The 19,297-nt window shown below is 43.3% G+C and overlaps 1 protein-coding gene across 2 annotated transcripts in view; it reads left to right on the forward strand.

Annotated features, from left to right (window-relative positions):
- Positions 1 to 3,904: 3,904 nt before the first annotated feature.
- The window catches only part of SLC35D2 (solute carrier family 35 member D2), a 92,139-nt gene continuing 76,746 nt past the window's right edge, over positions 3,905 to 19,297 (forward strand). For both annotated transcript variants that reach the window (XM_040416982.1, XM_040416984.1), the window contains exons 1-2: positions 3,905 to 4,152; positions 15,695 to 15,728. In XM_040416982.1, coding sequence (XP_040272916.1) covers positions 4,034 to 4,152; positions 15,695 to 15,728 — 153 coding nt within the window. In that variant the 5' untranslated portion in view covers positions 3,905 to 4,033. The remainder of the gene's footprint in view (positions 4,153 to 15,694; positions 15,729 to 19,297) is intronic.

A 19,297-nucleotide genomic window follows, 5' to 3' on the forward strand; every position in this document is an offset into this window, starting at 1 on the left:
GTCATTATATCAGACTACTCTACCCTAGGAGGATCGAAGCCCAGATGGGTATAAGAATTACCTAATATCATATAGAGAGAAAAAGGACAAGAAAGGAAAGAACCATGTAGTGTGATACACTAAAGGTTCTTAAGAGGGGATTTGAAAGGAATCCATGTTTCTTTTTATGTCAAAACTCTGATTGCTGTTAAACTAATTGCTGTTAAGTTTCTTTTCTCTGTAACCCTGGATTTTATCTCTTTGACACTACTCCCGGACAATATTCCTAATATGGAAGTTCCGTTTTTGTTTCTCTTTTTCTGTCTGTAGAATAGAACGTGTTAATATGATAGGTTGAATACATAACTTATGATGATATGCTAATAAAGGGGGTAAAACCCCCTCTATATAAGCTGTGTGCATTAAAAATAAACCTCAGAGTGTTCATTCAGTACATCACTGTTGCGTCTTTTATTACCTACTGAGTGAAGAGCTCTCCTGACGTCAGAACAAGACTCAAACCAAGCCGATACTAGAAGTTTTGTGCCAGGGGTACCAAGTGGGACGTTGAGATTCCTATCACCTGGGTGTGTAGGTTTTTAAAAGCGGCCTATAGATTGAAACCCAGAATTAAAAATATGATCGCTCCATGGAACCTGAATACTGTTCTTACAGGTTTGTCAGATTCTCCATTTGAGCCTCTAGACTCCCTGACTATTAAGTGGCTTACTCTTTTCTTAGTGGCAATATCCTCTGCGAGAAGAGTCTATCCAGGAGCCCTTCCTTAGAGTGTTTGAAGACAAGCTCATATTCAATACAAAAAGGAGTTGTAGAGGCTCACCCACCTGTAGGTGTGGATAGGTGCTCTAGTCGCGTGTTGACCCACACAGTCAAAGGATATAAATGATTATTTAAAATAAAATGTAGCGGCAGGCACTCAACCTGTAGTACCATACAGTGAAGATGTGGAGGTGTAGATTAAAACTTCAATTTATTTGTAAAATCTAGAACCAGACAGATCCTCAATAAAAAAGGACACATGAAATTGTACATAAATGCCACTTCATAAAATAAATACCACTTCATAAAATAACTCTAAAAACTTGCACACAGAATCGCATATGTTAAAATGACACACCAGCATGCAGGTCCAGATATAGTTATTTCATCCAAAATGGCCCTCTATTGATAGTCACTGCTGGAATCAGGCCTATAAATGAGGACTAATGGGGCCTCTTAATCAATAGCCTCCTGAGTTTGTTATATAATTTTTATCTGAGGTAACTGGTTGAGATGACGAATAATATAATCCTCAGTTTATTAGGCTGCGGTCGACATTAATGTATCGTATTAACAGCTGAATAGCTATTCTGTTTGCATTGGATACTGAGTATTAGTTTAGTTTCATTGGCGGCAGTTCTATGCGCTGATATGATAGATAATATAGGTAATGCAGATGATTACTTATTAGTACAATTCGCCTGTTTTTCCTTATGGTTAGTAAAGTGCATATGTTTGTGCATATATAGGTTGGTTGCTGTATAGTAAATAACTTATTAGCAGCCCGTACCTCCGCTACCACGTGGTGTCCCACGGAGCGGTCAGTACCTGACTTGTTTTACCTTCCTCCTGCAGATGACTCCAGCCATGATGTTTCGCCGTCCAGATATACTGGCTGCAATGTTCCAACTGCAATACCTCACGTGGTCCTGGAGGTGGCAGCTCGGCGTCCCACGTGATCAAGTATGTTGGTTTCCGGCTATGCGGTCGGGTCCTGGGTATCAGAGGTAGTACAAAAGTTCGTATAAGAGAAGCGCTTCTACTTATTAGATGCCAAGGCACTTGATTTTATCCATGAATGTTGAGAGTAGGTTCTGGAATATGGGGATCAAACAATACGCGTTTCGAAGTGTATACTCACTCCATCAGTGGCTTTTATGTACAATTTCATGTGTCCTTTTTATTGAGGATCTGTCTGGTTCTAGATTTTACAAATAAATTGAAGTTTTAATCTACACCTCCACATCTTCACTGTATGGTACCACAGGTTGAGTGCCTGCCGCTACATTTTATTTTAAGCTCATATTCAAATTAGATCCCAATTTTCTCTCTAAGGTGGTTTCTACTTTCCACAGGTCAAAAGACATTGTTATTCCCTCGTTTTGGGCCAACCCCCAAAACGACCAGGAAACAAGATTTCATAATTTAGATGTTAGAAGAAGTGTACTTCATTATCTATATGTCTCCAGAGATTGGGGGATAGATAAAAACTTATTTATTCAGTTTTCCAGCCCAAATAAGGGTAAAAAAGCGGCAAAAAGCTCTATATCCCGCTGGATTAGGTGTGCCATTTCTGAGGTCTATAGAGCCTCCGGTAAAGAAGCTCCTCAGTCCCTCAGAGTCCATTCAGCAAGATCCATGTCTACTTCCTGGGCAGAGATAGCCTCTGCATCTTTAGAACAAATTTGCAGAGTGGCCACTTGGAAGAGGGCTCACACCTTTACCAAGGGTTGATGTATTTGCCAATGAGGACATGGCCTTTGGACGCAAGGTCCTAGGTGCTGTTGTGTCCCCCTAAAGTTTACTTTGTTAGTTCTCAGGATGTGCTGTCACGGAGACGACTGGGGAAATGAGTATTACACTCACCGGTAATCCGGTTTCCTAGAAATCTCCATGACAGCACATATATTCCCACCCTTTTGTTGATAATTTTACTTTGGTTTATGTTCTACCCCTTTATTTATTTTTTTATATATATATCTATCTACCAAAACTATTTGTAAGACAACAAGTAATAAGAATGACATCCTCCAACGGCAAAACTGGAAGGTCTGTTTGACCCTATTGGCCATGCCACTGATTAGGAAAACATTTGTGTGGCACTGCCATTGGCAACACACTCTATATAGCTTATTTCCTATGACCAGACACATTGATCCGTAATAACTTCACTCTAGCTACCATTCCAGTAGTAGAGAGGAGAATCTGCCATTGATCACCATAGAGATAGATCACTCCACTGATGTGTGGTCCGTGGTAATAGGAGGCCCACGAGTTGAACTCCTCCTGCTCCCTGACACCGAAATTTTTACAACTTTCACTGAGTTCACTGGTAGCTGTATAAATTTGCATGCACTAAGCTCCCCCTAGTCCTATGCTATGTGAAGGGAGACAGGGGGTCATATTGCTATACTTAAAGTCATATTGAATGTGACTAGTATTTTAGCATCCCTCCAACCAATTGATAAATCTGTTACTGGCTGCAGAAGGTTGCATTTCTGGGGCAATAATAGGATAAGGCTAGTTCCACACTAGCATTTACAGATCCAGCAGGCTGTTCTACATCACTGCCATATGGTGACGGAATGCTGTCCAGTCCCATTAACTATAATGAGGTCTGGTGTAGATCCTGCCGAAGCCCAGCAAGTATGCAAAGAATCGGCTGGACAAATACCGATTTGTGTCCGGTCATTTCCTGGCATTCTATGCCGGAACAGCCTGCCAGAAGGCTGTGTCGGCAGCGTGAAACTAGCCTAACACACGAAAGGTGCATAAAAGCGCCAATCAAATTGTTTACGGTCCACTGGTGCTCTTCCTGCCCAAACATTGGGCAATCTGATAGGGCCCTAAGGCATCTCACTCAGCCAGCCAGAATCCTACCCCAAAACAGCTGTCTGCAAAATGAAATATGACTTGGCTATTATCTAAATTTCCCCTTGCCGTGTTCAAAGGCTTGTTAATAAGTCAGACATTGACTCATAGGGAGCCACTTCCAGAAGGTGGCACAAGTGAGGTATCTGGGAGATGTTGTACATGAGAAGTGTTTCACTATGTTAAGTGCTGCATTGCTCTGTGAGTATTTGTCCTGTTTCACTCCTCTTTCTCCCAGTTTGTGAGTCACTCCCTCCGCCCTTTACATACCACCTGTCCAAAGGTGGGGCCAGGTGACTGCAGTGTGTGTTGTTACTCTGTCACTTTACTTAGTTACGATGGCTGTGCCAAAACTATAAGGCAGACAGTGTCCTGGGTTAGCCGGACCTTCACCCAGAACAACATGTCAGCCAAAATAGAAGCTGCGTCCTCCTGTAGAGCACGGCTCCTCTCAGCTCTTTTCTATGGTGTGACCTCCTTCCTGATTATCCTGGTTAACAAGACTGTGCTCACCAGCTACAGGTAATCCGTGTTGGTAATATTGTGAAAGTGCGGGGGTTGTTGTACAGAAGTAAATGATATTATGGTGGGGGATTGCTACAGAGTAGTAAAAGTTCTGATACAAGGAGGCTGAACTACAAATGTTATCTGGGTTTATGTCAGATGAAAGGTACAATTACTGAATCCAACACATCTAATGATGTGATTATTACAATAATGGTACGGTGAAGCAATAATCGGAAACCTTGTTATAGATAATAGCAGGGCTTTATTTCTCTACAATACATTTTTCTTTTGCTATAAAATCTTTCTCACCTGTCAAGAGGAATCTGCAAAAAAAAAAAAAACTAAATGGTCCAGCGCACATGTTGAGATTGTAGGAATTTAATTTAACAAATCAAGCTGCATATTTTTGTGAGCCCCCCCTCCCCATTTTCCCTAAAAATCTAAAAAGATAGGGGGCTATTGATCATCCCAATACATCATTTTTTCGGCCTTAAAAAGTCACAAATCCAAGCTATTGTGCTTAAATCTAGTAGCAACTGGCATTTCTACACTACCCTTGCCACTCTCTGAAAAGGGTCATTGGCCCCTGCACATTTATCATAATTTACGCAGTTTTGTTGTGTAAATCTTGACTTTAAAATCTACGCCAGGTAAGTGCTGACATATATTTCATTCAGGAGCACAGACTGCCGGGGGATGTATTTCACTTATGATGAAGCTTGTGTCTTGTCATAAATTAAGTGCACCCTCCTCCAGCACAGTGGATATCAGGACCAAAAAGATCTGTTAGGGAAAATGAAATGTATTCACTGAGCTGATGTCTCCTGGAGCACTGGAACGGGACTGTGTTATCTACTCTGTATTTACAGACACATACGGTATATGTGCAGCAGATTCTGTGGATCTGTTGCGTTCACTCTATGTGTCCAGCTCAGGCATAGGGTCTGTTGTCTGGATATATGTATACACACAAACTGCACCACAACTATCCAAGATCTCTGCTCAGTAACCTCATTACAGTAAGGTTATATTCGCACAGCCATTAAAAACAGACTCGGGGCTCATGCTCACGCGCGTAAGAGCTTAGTGTCTGTGCTGCAGACCGCAAATTGCAGTCCGCAATGCATGGGCACGACCGTGGGGCAGCTGCATGCGGATCATGGACCCATTTACTTGAATGGGGTCCACGATCCGCATCCGACGGTCCGCACAGCTTTTACGGAACGGAAGCAAGGAACGGAACCCCACAGAAGTACTTCCGTGGTTCCGTTCCGCACAGTATCTCCGGATTTTCCATATGTGGGCCGCAATATGGCCACGACGGGGCAACGGTCGTGGGCATGAGCCCTTACTGTCAGTTTTTCATGGCCATTCTGCATCCATTTTCTGGCTGTTTGCTCATTTTTAATGGCCGTTAAAAATGGCCATGAAAGACAGTTGAATTGCATTTATTTATTTTTTGCATCCAAACCCCTACAGTGCCCGCAAGTACACCGCCGCAGTGCCCCCAGTATCTATAAAGCCCTCCCTGTAGTGCCCCCAGTGTCTATAATGCCCCCATAGTAGCTCCAGTATTTATAATGGCCCCCTGTAGTGCCCCCAGTGTCTATAATGCCCCCCATAGTAGCTCCAGTATTTATAATACCCCCCTGTAGTGCCCCAATGTCTATAATGCCCTCATAGTAGCCCCAGTATTTATAATGGCCTCCTATAGTGCCCACAGTGTCCAAATGCCCAGATAGTACACCCATTATATATAAGGCCCCCCATAGTGCCACCCTATATACACTCCCCCATTAGTGCCCCCCTGTATATAAAATGCCCCCAATAGTGTTCCCCTAGCATAAAAAGGCCCCCAATAGGGCCCCATGTATAAATAAGGCCACCATAGCGGCACCAATTCTACTGGATACAGAAAAAAAATCCCCTTCCGGATCTCAAAACTGGACAGCAAAAGCACGGATATGAAAGTAGCCTTAAAGAGGATCTGTCACCTAAATATATTGCCCTATATAAGACAGCTTATTTCAGAGAGAGAGAGAGATCCGCTCTTCTCTTCGCCCAAAAGGGGGAAAAATATTGTGCCATTTGGCTAATAGAGGAGATGAAAGAAAACTCATTGTTATGTACTCTCTCCAGTGAATTATAGCAGACTGTGGTGTAACCAGTTAATCCTGTTTCCCTGCAAAATCTTTGACATTTCACTATACCATCCAGCTTTTGAGAAGAGACATCAGGAGGTGCCAATGACAGAAACATATTTTTTCCATATGCTCCAGCCATTTATGTAGGGAATGCCTCAAACTCATGACATTTGAAACAAATAGAAACCACATACTAGGCCAATAAGAGTGGGTGTGAACGTTGTACTACTCCTTCCCCCTTAAAGGGGGCATCAACTCCTTTAATATTGATTAAGCTGTCTTCAGGAGAGGCCTGAATATCTGATCAGCAGGCGTCTGACAGCCCGTACACCCATCGGTCAGCTGTTCGGTAGTAGCTTTGGCACCAGAAGTGTAGTGGAAGGAGCTGGTAACTGCAGTGCTGCTCTCATTCACTTTGTTCACTCCATTTATCACAATATCTAATGCTGGATCATAAATTTGGCGCACCTATAGACTTCGTAGTCTAACTTTAAACCACCTATGAGGGATGAGCGAACTCAACATTTTCAGGTTCGGTGTTCGGGCGGTGGAGGAATTATGTTATGGATTCCATTGACGGGAATTCTATGACGGAATGCAAAACGGAAGCCTTTAAGAGCCATTCCATTTTGCATTCCATCATAATAGAAGTCAATAGACAGCATAACGGATCCGTCTGGTTTCCGTTATGCAGGGCAGAACAGGCTTCCGTTTTGCCTTCCATCATAGAATTCTATTATATTCTGTGCTAACGGAATCCATAACGGAATTCCTCCACCTCCCAAACGCGGAACCCGAAAATGTCAGATTCGCTCTTCCTTGCCACATATGTCAGCAAATTTTGGAGCATTTTTTTGCTGCACATTAAGCCACGGGTCTTCTCCCGCAAAACTATGCCCTTCTGCAAAGCGACACCGCTCATCAGACAAGGAGTAAAAAAAAGTTTAAAAAAGTGTCTAAAACACTTGATACATGCAGTGCAAAGCATGTACCCTAGTTTTTTGTGCAAATGGCACCAAACACTGGTTCATTTTCAATAGTTTATCTGCCCTTATATATATATATAACATATATAGTGTAGTTTCCAAAGATGAGGCAGCACTCCAATAGATATAAAAAGTGGATTCTTTATTCCCCTCTTTATTCCCCTCTATAGTGGATTTGGAAAGTCTTCAGACCCTTTCACTTTTTTCACGTTTTGTTATGTTGCGGCCTAGTGCTAAAATCAAAAAAAATCATCTGCACTCAATACCCCATGATAAGAAAGAGAAAACAAAATTTTAGAAATGTTTGCAAATTTATTAAAAAGGAAAAACTGAAATTTCTCAAACCCTTTGATGTGACACTTGAAATTTAGCTCTGGGGACCTCCCATTTTACTTAACCATCTTTGAAATGTTTCTACACAATGATTGGAGTCAACCTCTGGTAGATTCGGTTGATTGGACATGATTTTGAAAGACACACCCTGTCTATATAAGGCATCACAGCTGACAATGCATATCAGAGCAAAAACCAAGCCATGAGGAGAAAAGAACTGCCTGTAGAGCTCATAAACAAGATTGTGTGGAGGCACAAATCTGGAGATGGGTACAAAATAATTTCTGCTGCACTGAAAGTTCCCAAAAGCACAGTGGCCTCCATAATTATTAAATGGAAGAACACTTCCAAGGACACTTACAAGGGCTGGCCGCCCTACCAAACTAAGTAATCAGGGGAGAAGGACATTAGTAAGAGTGGTAACCAAGAACTCAATGGTCACTCTGGCTGAGCTCCAAAGATCCTGGATGCAGATGGGAGAAACTTCCAGTAGGTAAACCATCACTGTAGCACTTTTATCGCTAATATTGGCACTTCGAGAATTCGCGAATATCTAGAATATAGTGCTATATCTTCGTAATTGCGAATATTCTAGATTTTTTTTCATCATTACCCATGATCCCTCACTGCTTCTTGCTTGTGGGCCAATGAGAAGGCTGCAATATCTTTGAATTTTAAGTGTAGTGTTGATCGCAAATTTACGTATCGTGAATTTTTATCGCAGATCACGAATTCGCGAATATATGACGAATATTCGCCCAAATATTCGTGAAATATCACAAATTCTAATATTTCCCCTGCCGCTCATCACTTTAGCCCTCCATCAGTCTGGGCTTTAACTTGAAACAGCCCTGGAGAGATCTGAAAATGGCTGCTCAATAACATTCCCCATCCAACCGGACAGAGCTCGACAGCATCTGCAAAGAAGAATGGCCGAAAATTTCCAAATCTGTGCAAACCTTGTGGCATCATACCCAAGAAGACTGGAGGCTGTATGCTACAAAAGGTACTTCAACTAAGTTCTGAGTAAAGGGTCTGAATATTACTTATGTCAGTGCAAGATTTTTGTTTTTCCTTTTTAATAAATATTGAGTACAGTTTATTTATTTTAGCACAAAGCCGCAACATAAAACTTTAGAAAAAAGATATAAAAAAATAAATGTATAAATGTTTTTCTATATATATGCCAGGAGGACATTCAGCAAACTGCATAAGCAAGCAGTTTTGTTGAACTCTTGCAGGCAGTGGGGAGCCTTTTCCCCGACATTAATGGAGTCTGTAAACTATACTGTGCTGAAGGATGTGAAGGAGAGGCAGGAAATACATCTGCGACAGGTGAGTTGTGTAAGTTTATTGTTTTCAAAGTTTTTACTACTAAGCTGCCCAATCCCTATCCATACATGGCCAATCCTGCCCAGTCCTCTTAGAAACCCGTTTCTCCACTCAATTACTTGCCAGCTCGACTACCTCATCCAAAGCCAGGTTTTGCATCAGCCGTTGGCTACCTGCGACTACTTGACCCTCACAAATAGCTGGTACGCGGGGTCTGCCAGGTATCACCTGGTACCGCCTGGCTGGTTGAAGCACCGCAATTCCAGCCTTACATACTGTAGCTGCAATATTATTTTCATCATTACCTTTTGTCCTGATGACCTATCTCCCACCCCAGCCTCTCTCTCCAGCTCCTTTTTGTCCTCACTGCTGCCCACCCTGCTTCTTACAGACCCACAGCTCTCTCACCCCCTGTAGCTATCTGTAAGCTCTCCTGACATGTCTGCTTTTACTAACTACTTATATTTGCCATAAAGTAACAATTTTGGAGCATCTATTCTTATGCTATTCCTTTATGATGCCTGACACTATCCAGTCAATGCTGCCACTGTCAGACCGTGTTGGGTCACACTCCAGCTGGTAACACCCATCTGGACCTTTATTGCGGACTGCTTAAAATTTTTTCATAACTTCTAGAAGGAATAGTACAGGAATGGCACAATATTGAGCCATAAGAATAGATGCTCCAGAATGCAAGTAGTTACTAAAACAGACATGTCAGAAGAGGTGACAGCTCCTCTTTAACATTCAAGTGTCACCATAGTGAATATTAACTGAAAAAAAAGTAACAGTGACACCTAAAAAACAGAAGCCTGATTTTATTGTGTGGCTTGGACAGGACAGTACTGACAGTAAAACTGTGGTTGTTGCCCATAGCAACCAATCCGAGCTCAGCTTTCACTTTACCTGAGCAGTTTAAGAGATGGATGTGACCCTTGTTATGCTTCCCTGCCCGCTGAGTGGTGCACTTTGCGGAGGGCAGTAGTGTTGTGTCCAACATGTCATATTGACTTGAACAAAGAATTGCGATAGTGGAGGCCTATAACACACAGGCTCGTAAAAAGAAACACAGGGCTATTTGCTGGTCAATTTTCACATTTTCCCATTTCAGCAAAAAGCAGTATATATGGTTTGGTGCAAAAGTGGCATACGAGGTACATGGGGGAAATTAATCAAACCTGGTGTAAAGGTAAACTGGCTTAGTTGCCCATAGCAACCAATCAGATTCCACCACTTATTTTTCATAGCTCCTTTGGAAAATGAAAGGTGGATTCTGATTGGTTGCTATGGGCAGCCAAACCAGTTTTCCTTTACATCGGTTTTGATAAATCTCCCGAAGTATCTGTGGCTATTGCAAAGAACCATAAGACAACCATGTGTTTGGACATCCATTGTCACAGCAGAAATCCAGGAGAGGATCATACGATACAAGAATTATTCTTGCAGAACATGTTGACGTGTACTGAAATCGTTCCACATTCATACCAAGTGTCTGCTGTGCAAGAGTTTCAGGAAGGGGCAAACAGAAGTGTGTGGTGGATTGTAATTAGATACTGACGAACATATGGGCGCACTGCAATACCTCATGTTTTATATGAAGCGTCCTTACTCCTAACCGGGTGTGTAAATTGCAGAACAAATAGTGACTGGCACACAGAAAAACAATAATGACTGGCACACAGAAAAAACAACACGGACTGGCGCACAGAAAAACAATAATGACTGGCACACAGAAAAAACAATAGTGACTGGCACACAGAAAAAAACAATAGTAACTGGCACACAGAAAAACAATAATAACTGGCACACAGAAAAAACAATAGTAACTGGCACACATAAAAACAACAAGGACTGGCGCACAGAAAAACAACAAGGACTGGCGCACAGAAAAACAACAGGGACTGACGCACAGAAAAACAACAGGGACTGGCGCACAGAAAAACAACAGGGACTGGCGCACAGAAAAACAACAGGGACTGGCGCACAGAAAAACAACAGGGACTGGCGCACAGAAAAACAACAGGGACTGGCACACAGAAAAACAACAGGGACTGGGACACAGGAGAACAATAGGGAATGGCACACAGAAAATTCCCATGAGCTGCACAAACAGCCACTTTGTGATCTAAAATTAGCATTTGGTGCGCAGCTTTGGGTACAACAGTGCCCGAAATGAAACAAAACATTTAAATGTATGTCTGGAATATGGAACAGTTGGTACAGAAGGTGTTCCTGGACATAAGACTGGCACAAGTTACACAGGTGCTGGCAGAAACCACGTCATCTCCTGTAATGGGTACATTCGTCATTCTTCCATGATCCTGTACAAACCACACAAGGAAAACAGGGTTCTATTTTTGGTGGGCCCACCCTTTGTATAAGATATATGGTACCTCCCAACTTTTTGGACGTTTTAAGGCCCCTTTCACACGAGCGAGTTTTCCGCGCGGGTGCAATGCGTGACGTGAACGCATAGCACCCGCACTGAATCCGGACCCATTCATTTCAATGGGTCTGTGTACATGAGAGTTGTTTTTCACGCATCAGTTCTGCGTTGCGTGAAAATCGCAGCATGTTCTATATTCTGCGTTTTTCACGCAGCCCTGGCCCCATAGAAGTGAATGGGGCTGCGTGAAAAACGCATTGTATCCGCAAGCAAGTGCGGGTGCGATGCGTTTTTCACTGATGGTTGCTAAGAGATGTTGTTTGTAAACCTTCAGTTTTTTATCACGCGCGTGAAAAACGCATCAAAACGCATCAAAACGCATTGCACCCGCGCGGAAAAAACTGAACAACTGAACGCAATCGCAGACAAAACTGACTGAACTTGCTTGCAAAATAGTGCGAGTTTCGCTGAAGGCACTCTGAACGCATCCGGACCTAATCCATCACGCTCGTGTGAAAGGGGCCTAAGAGGGACACTTATGGTTCATTGTGTGAAAGATCCATTTTATCTGCATATCTATACACTTCAATAGTTTTCTCTTACGAAATAGCACAAAAATGATCTGAATATAGAAATTTCCTAAAATTCATATTGCATCAAATAATGAAATAATATACAAGGTGGGCTGTAATATGCATATGAGAACCAGCCAAACACTTTCTGGATCAAAATTGTAAATACAAAAATGTAAATCTATACCGCAGATCAAAAAAGGACATTTATGGAGTAATGAGGGACTTGGTTAAAAAATAGGGACTGTCCCTCCAAAAGAGGGACTCTTTGGAGGTCTGGATAAGGTACAGAAGCCTCCTGGATGTTCCAGGAGAGTTTACAATTATGTATTATACTATTCAATATCTCAGTCACCGTTTGTCACTAGTTTTATGCTACTGTAACGCTTGTAGATAGGGACAGACACAGACAGTTAGCCCTGACCTGGACCCCAGCCCGCTTACTCATCCTACATGCAGTACGAGCCCTAGGTAGCTAGATCGCAACTGGTCGACAGTCCCTATACTACTAAGGTGCAGAGACAGCCAAACACCAAGAGGCAAACACAACACACAGGGATAGTCGTATGTAAATAGGTCAGAATCAGGCGGACGATGCAGTGGGAGGCAGAGAAAAGTCAAAAGACAAGATGAGCTCAGAACCAGGCGGGATGCACAGTACAAAGCACGAGAGACAGAGAGTGGTCAAAAAACAAGCCAAGGTCAGAGGAACAAGCAATCCAATAAGCACAGGTACCCGGAATACAGCTAATGAGTCAGAGACTGGCAATGGACAGTCCTGGATTTCCACAGCTGTCCTGCAGTCCCAGGATGGCTGAGGAACAGCTGCCTGTGCGGCCTAAGGAGCACTGGAGCTGGATTAGCCACTGCAGGTGGAAAATAAAACAGACTATGGCCTTTCACATGAATGATGGGGATTTTCAGGATCTGTTCAGGAAAAAAAGTTTTTTCTGTGCGGGTGCAATTAGTTTTTGATGTATTTTTCACGCTCATGAAATAAAAAATTAAGAATTACAAAGTACCGTAAATCTCCTAGCAACCATCATTTAAAAACGCATTGCATCTGGGTTGCCTCTGGTTTTCACACAAGCCCCATTCACCGCTATAGAACCAGAGCTCCATGAAAAACGCACACTATAGAACATGCAGATTTTTTTCCTCAACGCAGAAATGATGCGTGAAAAACGAATTCAAATAAACAGGTCAGGATTCAGTCTGGATGCTATATGTTTGCTTCACACATCACACCCCGATGGAAAACTCGCTCGTGTGAAAGGAGTCTACATATTTTACGGGGGTGCAGAGGGTATAGGCCCCCATTCTCGTGATTGGTGGGGGTCCCAGCGGTGGGAACCCCACCAAGCTAATAGTTATCCCCTATCCTGTGTAATAAACGGAATACCCCTTTTACGGCTGTTTCACATGATCAAGTCCATCCGTGTGAGCGTGATCCTCCGTTCTGTACTCATTATCATGATTTATGGCAGGATCATACTGGCAGTTTATGATCCTGTAGAAGTAAGGTGAAGCAGATGCACACAGCATTATAAATCAGTATAATGCCGTGCGCTCCTGCAAGTCCAGAACGGGGGATCACGCTCACACACGGAGCGTGATTCTGGCAGTTGACTCGCTCGTGTGAAACAGCCCTAAGGCTGCGGTTCACACGGGCGAGATTTCCGCGCGGGTGCAATGCGGTAGGTGAACGCATTGCACCCGCACTGAATCTGGACCCATTCATTTCAATAGGGCTGTTCAGATGAGCGATGATTTTCACGCATCACTTATGCGTTGCGTGAAAATCGCAGCATGCTCTATATTCTGCGTTTTTCACGCAACGCAGGCCCCATAGAAGTGAATGGGGTTGCGTGAAAATCGCATGCATCCGCAAGCAAGTGCGGATGCGGTGCGATTTTCACGCACGGTTGCTAGGTGACTGTCTATACACTGTATTATTTTCCCTTATAACATGGTTATAAGGGAAAATAATAGCATTCTGAATACAGAATGCTTAGTAGGTGATCAATTGAGGGTTAAAAAATAAAAAAAATTAACTCACCTTCTCCTCTTGTTCGCGTAGTTCTCCCGGTCTTTAGTTCTTTAAAAAGATGAACTATGGGCTAAAGGACCTTTGGTGACGTCAGATCACATGCTCCAATTACATGGTCCATCACCGCGGTGATGTACCATGTGATTGGAGCATGTGATCTGACGTCACCAAAGGTCCTTTAGCCCATAGTTCATCTTTTTAAAGAACTAAAGACCGGGAGGACTACGCGAACAAGAGGACAAGGTGAGTTAATTTTTTTTATTTTTTAACCCTCAATTGATCACCTACTAAGCATTCTGTATTCAGAATGCTATTATTTTCCCTTATAACCATGTTATAAGGGAAAATAATAACATCTACACAACACCGAACCCAAACCTGAACTTCAGTGAAGAAGTTCGGGTCTGGGTACCACAGTCGTTTTTTTATCACGCGCGTGCAAAACACATTGCACCCGCGCGATAAAAACTGAACATCGGAACGCAATCGCAGTCAAAACTGACTGCAATTGCATTCCTACTCGCGCGGGTTTGCCGCAACACACCGGGACGCATCCGGAACTAATCCGGACACGCTCGTGTGAACGCAGCCTAATAGTGCTTGCCTGGCAGCAACAGACTACCTTTGAAATGCTGTATGGGAATCCATGCTAAGAATATTTAACTCATAGTGCCTGCTGCTGGGCAGTAATGTAGTATGGATGGCATGTGTATGAGGGAATTGACAGCTGTCGTATGCGTATGACCGCCCTTAGTTTTAGACAGCGTTCTCTTTATGTATGGGGTTTATAGTAGACTAACCTTATACTGACTGACATATTGCAGACAGATCCGTGAAAAGGTGGTCAGTGATGCCTCCATGAAGATGTCTGTGATGGATCTGTGTTGGGTCTGTGTGTCATCCGTGTTTCACTGACACAGCTGAAAAATAATTTTCAAAGCATCTCTTCCTAATGATCTATGAAACACGGATGGCATCCATGTTGCAACCGTGGTTTTCACAGACCCATAGACTTTAATGGGCGGGATGAACAGACAAAAAAGAGCATGCTTCTGTACTAAAAACACGGACCCACAGAACCTGGTAAAAAACTGATGTGCGAATACACACATTAAAATGAATGGGTACATGTGCTCAGGGGTGCACCTAGCCTTTCTGCTGCCTGAGGCGAAAACTGAAATGGCGCTCCCCCAATGCCAATTTCTTAACCTAATCCCTTTGCCACAAAGAAAGCGCTCATTGCCCATGACCCTTGCTGACACGTACAGCACACGTACTTTGATCACTGACCTGTGAATGAGGCTTTAGGGCTCATACACACTAACATATTTTTTTTCTGTGTCTGTTCCGTTATTTTTGTGGCCTGTATTCAGAACCATTCCAAAAAACCCAGAAATGACACGTGCATTTCGTTTCTGTATGTCCGCACGGCCGTTCGGCAAAAGAAAAGAACATGCCTTATTTTTGTCCATATTACAGACCAGGATAGGACTGTTCAATTAGGGGCCCGCCCTTCCATTCCACAAAAAGGGGAATGATCACGGCAAGTATCCGTGTTTTGCGGATCCACAATTTATCGACCACAAAACAGGCAACGGTCATGTGCATGAGCCCATAGGATAGGAGCAATGGATGTTAGTGACAAATAGAAGTATCAAATCCTAGGTTGATAATAATTTGTTATTGATTTGTATCTATGTAATTCATAGATATATTCTATATATTAAAAACTCTTTATATTTTTCTTTATCAAGGTTTCCATCTTCAACATTTCTTGGAGTTGGCCAGGTAGGTCTACAAATAACCTTAAAGGGGTTGTACCCTGATGGATGTGAAAAATTAAAATCAGACATATAATACATGACAATATCTTTCTAGCGATCTCCACATTCACTGCTCCATTTGCTCTGCTAGAAAGCTGGAATCTGATTAGTTGCTATGGGCCACTAAGCCAGTTTTCCTTTACACCAGTTTGATAAATCTTCCCTGACTGTGTGAAAACGGCTTTAGTCTATAGAAAAATAGCAAGTACTCAACACAAAGTTTGATGTAGGAGCACTTCTTTAGGCCTCTTTCACACATCAGTGAATCACGGCCATGTAGTCTCTGTGTTCTCCACGAACCGCACATGGATCCATTGACTGTTTATTCACATTTCAGCAACAGGAGACATGCATTACATTGGTTTGTGATGTAGACCAAACGCCCATTGAAGTCTACGGGTCCATAAAAACCACTGACAGAACATGGATGGCATATTTTTCCAGTCAGTAGTTTTTGAGGGACCGTGTATAGGAGATGCTCTGGAAGTCCTCTTTTCAGCCTAGCAGTGCACGTGGAATGTGGATGAGGGCTCAGTCACACGACTGTATGAATGAGTCCGCATTCGTTCCGCCTTTTTGCGGAACGGGCGCGGACCCATTCATTTCAATGAAAAAATATAGAGCATGTCCTATTCTTGTCAGCAATTGCAGACAGAAACGGCATTTTCTATGATAGCAGTGGCCATGTGCAGTCTGCAAATTGCGGAACGCACACGTGCCGATATCCGTGTTTTGCGGATCTGCAAAACACTACAGTTGTGTGAATGTATAAGGAAAGAAACGTGAAGGACGGCTCTCCTTTTGCCTGGTGATGTGTTGGTGCTCCAAACTAGTGCCACACACTGGTCACAAAATGGAGGTAAGTTAAGAGAAAAATGGAATCACATAGAATCAATAAAACATTTTTTTAGAACTGGATATAATAGATAAACAATAAAAAATAGACTAGATAAAAGTAAAAATGTATGAAAAAAATATAAAATAAATGGATAAAAAAAATATCCAAAATGTCTAGTCGACTGGTACAGTTGATGGTAAGCTTTGGGATTGAGTTGGTCTGGATGGTGGATTGCGCCTAAAGTGGTGCGCTGTAGGATTGGCGCATCAGATCGATATGATAATAGAACCAGCTATTATGGTAGCACATATAAGTGAGCAAAATATAGATGAGCACAAAGTATAAGTCCTCTTAGGAAGTACTGAGTGGAATTTATATACTGCTCAAAAAAATAAAGGGAACACAAAAATAACACATCCTAGATCTGAATTAATTAAATATTCTTCTGAAATACTTTGTTCTTTACATAGTTGAATGTGCTGACAACAAAATCACAAAAAAATAAAAAAATGGAAATCAAATTTTTCAGCCCATGGAGGTCTGGATTTGGAGTCACCCTCAAAATTAAAGTGGAAAAACACACTACAGGCTGATCCAACTTTGATGTAATGTCCTTAAAACAAGTCAAAATGAGGCTCAGTAGTGTGTGTGGCCTCCACGTGCCTGTATGACCTCCCTACAACGCCTGTGCATGCTCCTGATGAGGTGGCGGACGGTCTCCTGAGGGATCTCCTCCCAGACCTGGACTAAAGCATCTGCCAACTCCTGGACAGTCTGTGGTGCAACGTGACGTTGGTGGATAGAGCGAGACATGATGTCCCAGATGTGCTCAATTGGATTCAGGTCTGGGGAACGAGCGGGCCAGTCCATAGCATCAATGCCTTTGTCTTGCAGGAACTGCTGACACACTCCAGCCACATGAGGTCTAGCATTATCTTGCATTAGGAGGAACCTAGGGCCAACCGCACCAGCATATGGTCTCACAAGGGGTCTGAGGATCTCATCTCGGTACCTAATGGCAGTCAGGCTACCTCTGGCGAGCACATGGAGGGCTGTGCGGCCCTCCAAAGAAATGCCACCCCACACCATTACTGTCCCAATGCCAAACAGGTCATGCTGGAGGATGTTGCAGGCAGCAGAACGTTCTCCACGGCGTCTCCAGACTCTGTCACGTCTGTCACATGTGCTCAGTGTGAACCTGCTTTCATCTATGAAGAGCACAGGGCGCCAGTGGCGAATTTGCCAATATTGGTGTTCTCTGGAAAATGCCAAACGTCCTGCACGGTGTTGGGCTGTAAGCACAACCCCCACCTGTGGACGTCGGGCCCTCATATCACCCTCATGGAGTCTGTTTCTGACCGTTTGAGCAGACACATGAACATTTGTGGCCTGCTGGAGGTCATTTTGCAGGGCTCTGGCAGTGCTCCTCCTGTTCCTCCTTGCACAAAGGCGGAGGTAGCGGTCCTGCTGCTGAGTTGTTGCCCTCCTACGGCCTCCTCCAGGTCTCCTGATGTACTGGCCTGTCTCTTGGTAGCGCCTCCATGCTCTGGACACTACGTTCACAGACACAGCAAACCTTCTTGCCACAGCTCGCATTGATGTGCCATCCTGGATAAGCTGCACTACCTGAGCCACTTGTGTGGGTTGTAGACTCCGTCTCATGCTACCACTAGAGTGAAAGCACCGCCAGCATTCAAAAGTGACCAAAACATCAGCCAGGAAGCATAGGAACTGAGAAGTGATCTGTGGTCACCACCTGCAGAACCACTCCTTTATTGGGGGTGTCTTGCTAATTGCCCATAATTTCCACCTGTTGTCTATCCCATTTGCACAACAGCATGTGAAATTGATTGTCACTCAGTGTTGCTTCCTAAGTGGACAGTTTGATTTCACAGAAGTGTGATTGACTTGGAGTTACATTGTGTTGTTTAAGTGTTCCCTTTATTTTTTTGAGCAGTGTATATTCCCAAAATGGTAAATATTCTGGTAATCTGTTTAATTGGTTGTGAAAGGTCTCCTTTGAAAGAATATCTCTAATTTTGTGTTGGTTGTATTAATGTTACCACACAGTAATCTCAGATATTATTCATGTGCTTCTCTAATATTCATTCATTGGTCAGAATACATTTTCAGACTTAATATGGTGGTGTCTGTTAGTACTCACAATTGCAGAAACAGTGTTCATTCGTGGCATCCCACGTGGAGTACCTGAACGGTAAGCTTACCTCTGTCTGTGCACTATGTCATGCCAGGAAGGAAACTTGATGATAGCTCACTTATATTGTGTGTAGAGCAGGTACGTTCCACTGTATCTTTTTGCCGATGGAGTACTGTGCCCCGCTGTTTGTCTGCGGCAGTCCCGATGTCTCGGCTCGCTGTACTGTCGGCTCCGTGTCTTTAGTGTCCCACGTGTCTCAGGTTGCGCAAGCACAGGTAGTGGAAGAGGGCTGGCTGATTGATTCTTCCTGTAGCGTGCCAGTAATGGTGTGGGGTGGCATTTCTTTGGAGGGCCGCACAGCCCTCCATGTGCTCGCCAGAGGTAGCCTGACTGCCATTAGGTACCGAGATGAGATCCTCAGACCCCTTGTGAGACCATATGCTGGTGCGGTTGGCCCTGGGTTCCTCCTAATGCAAGACAATGCTAGACCTCATGTGGCTGGAGTGTGTCAGCAGTTCCTGCAAGACGAAGGCATTGA

Source organism: Bufo bufo, chromosome 2 (genome assembly GCF_905171765.1).
Source record: "Bufo bufo chromosome 2, aBufBuf1.1, whole genome shotgun sequence".
Lineage (NCBI taxonomy): Eukaryota > Metazoa > Chordata > Amphibia > Anura > Bufonidae > Bufo > Bufo bufo.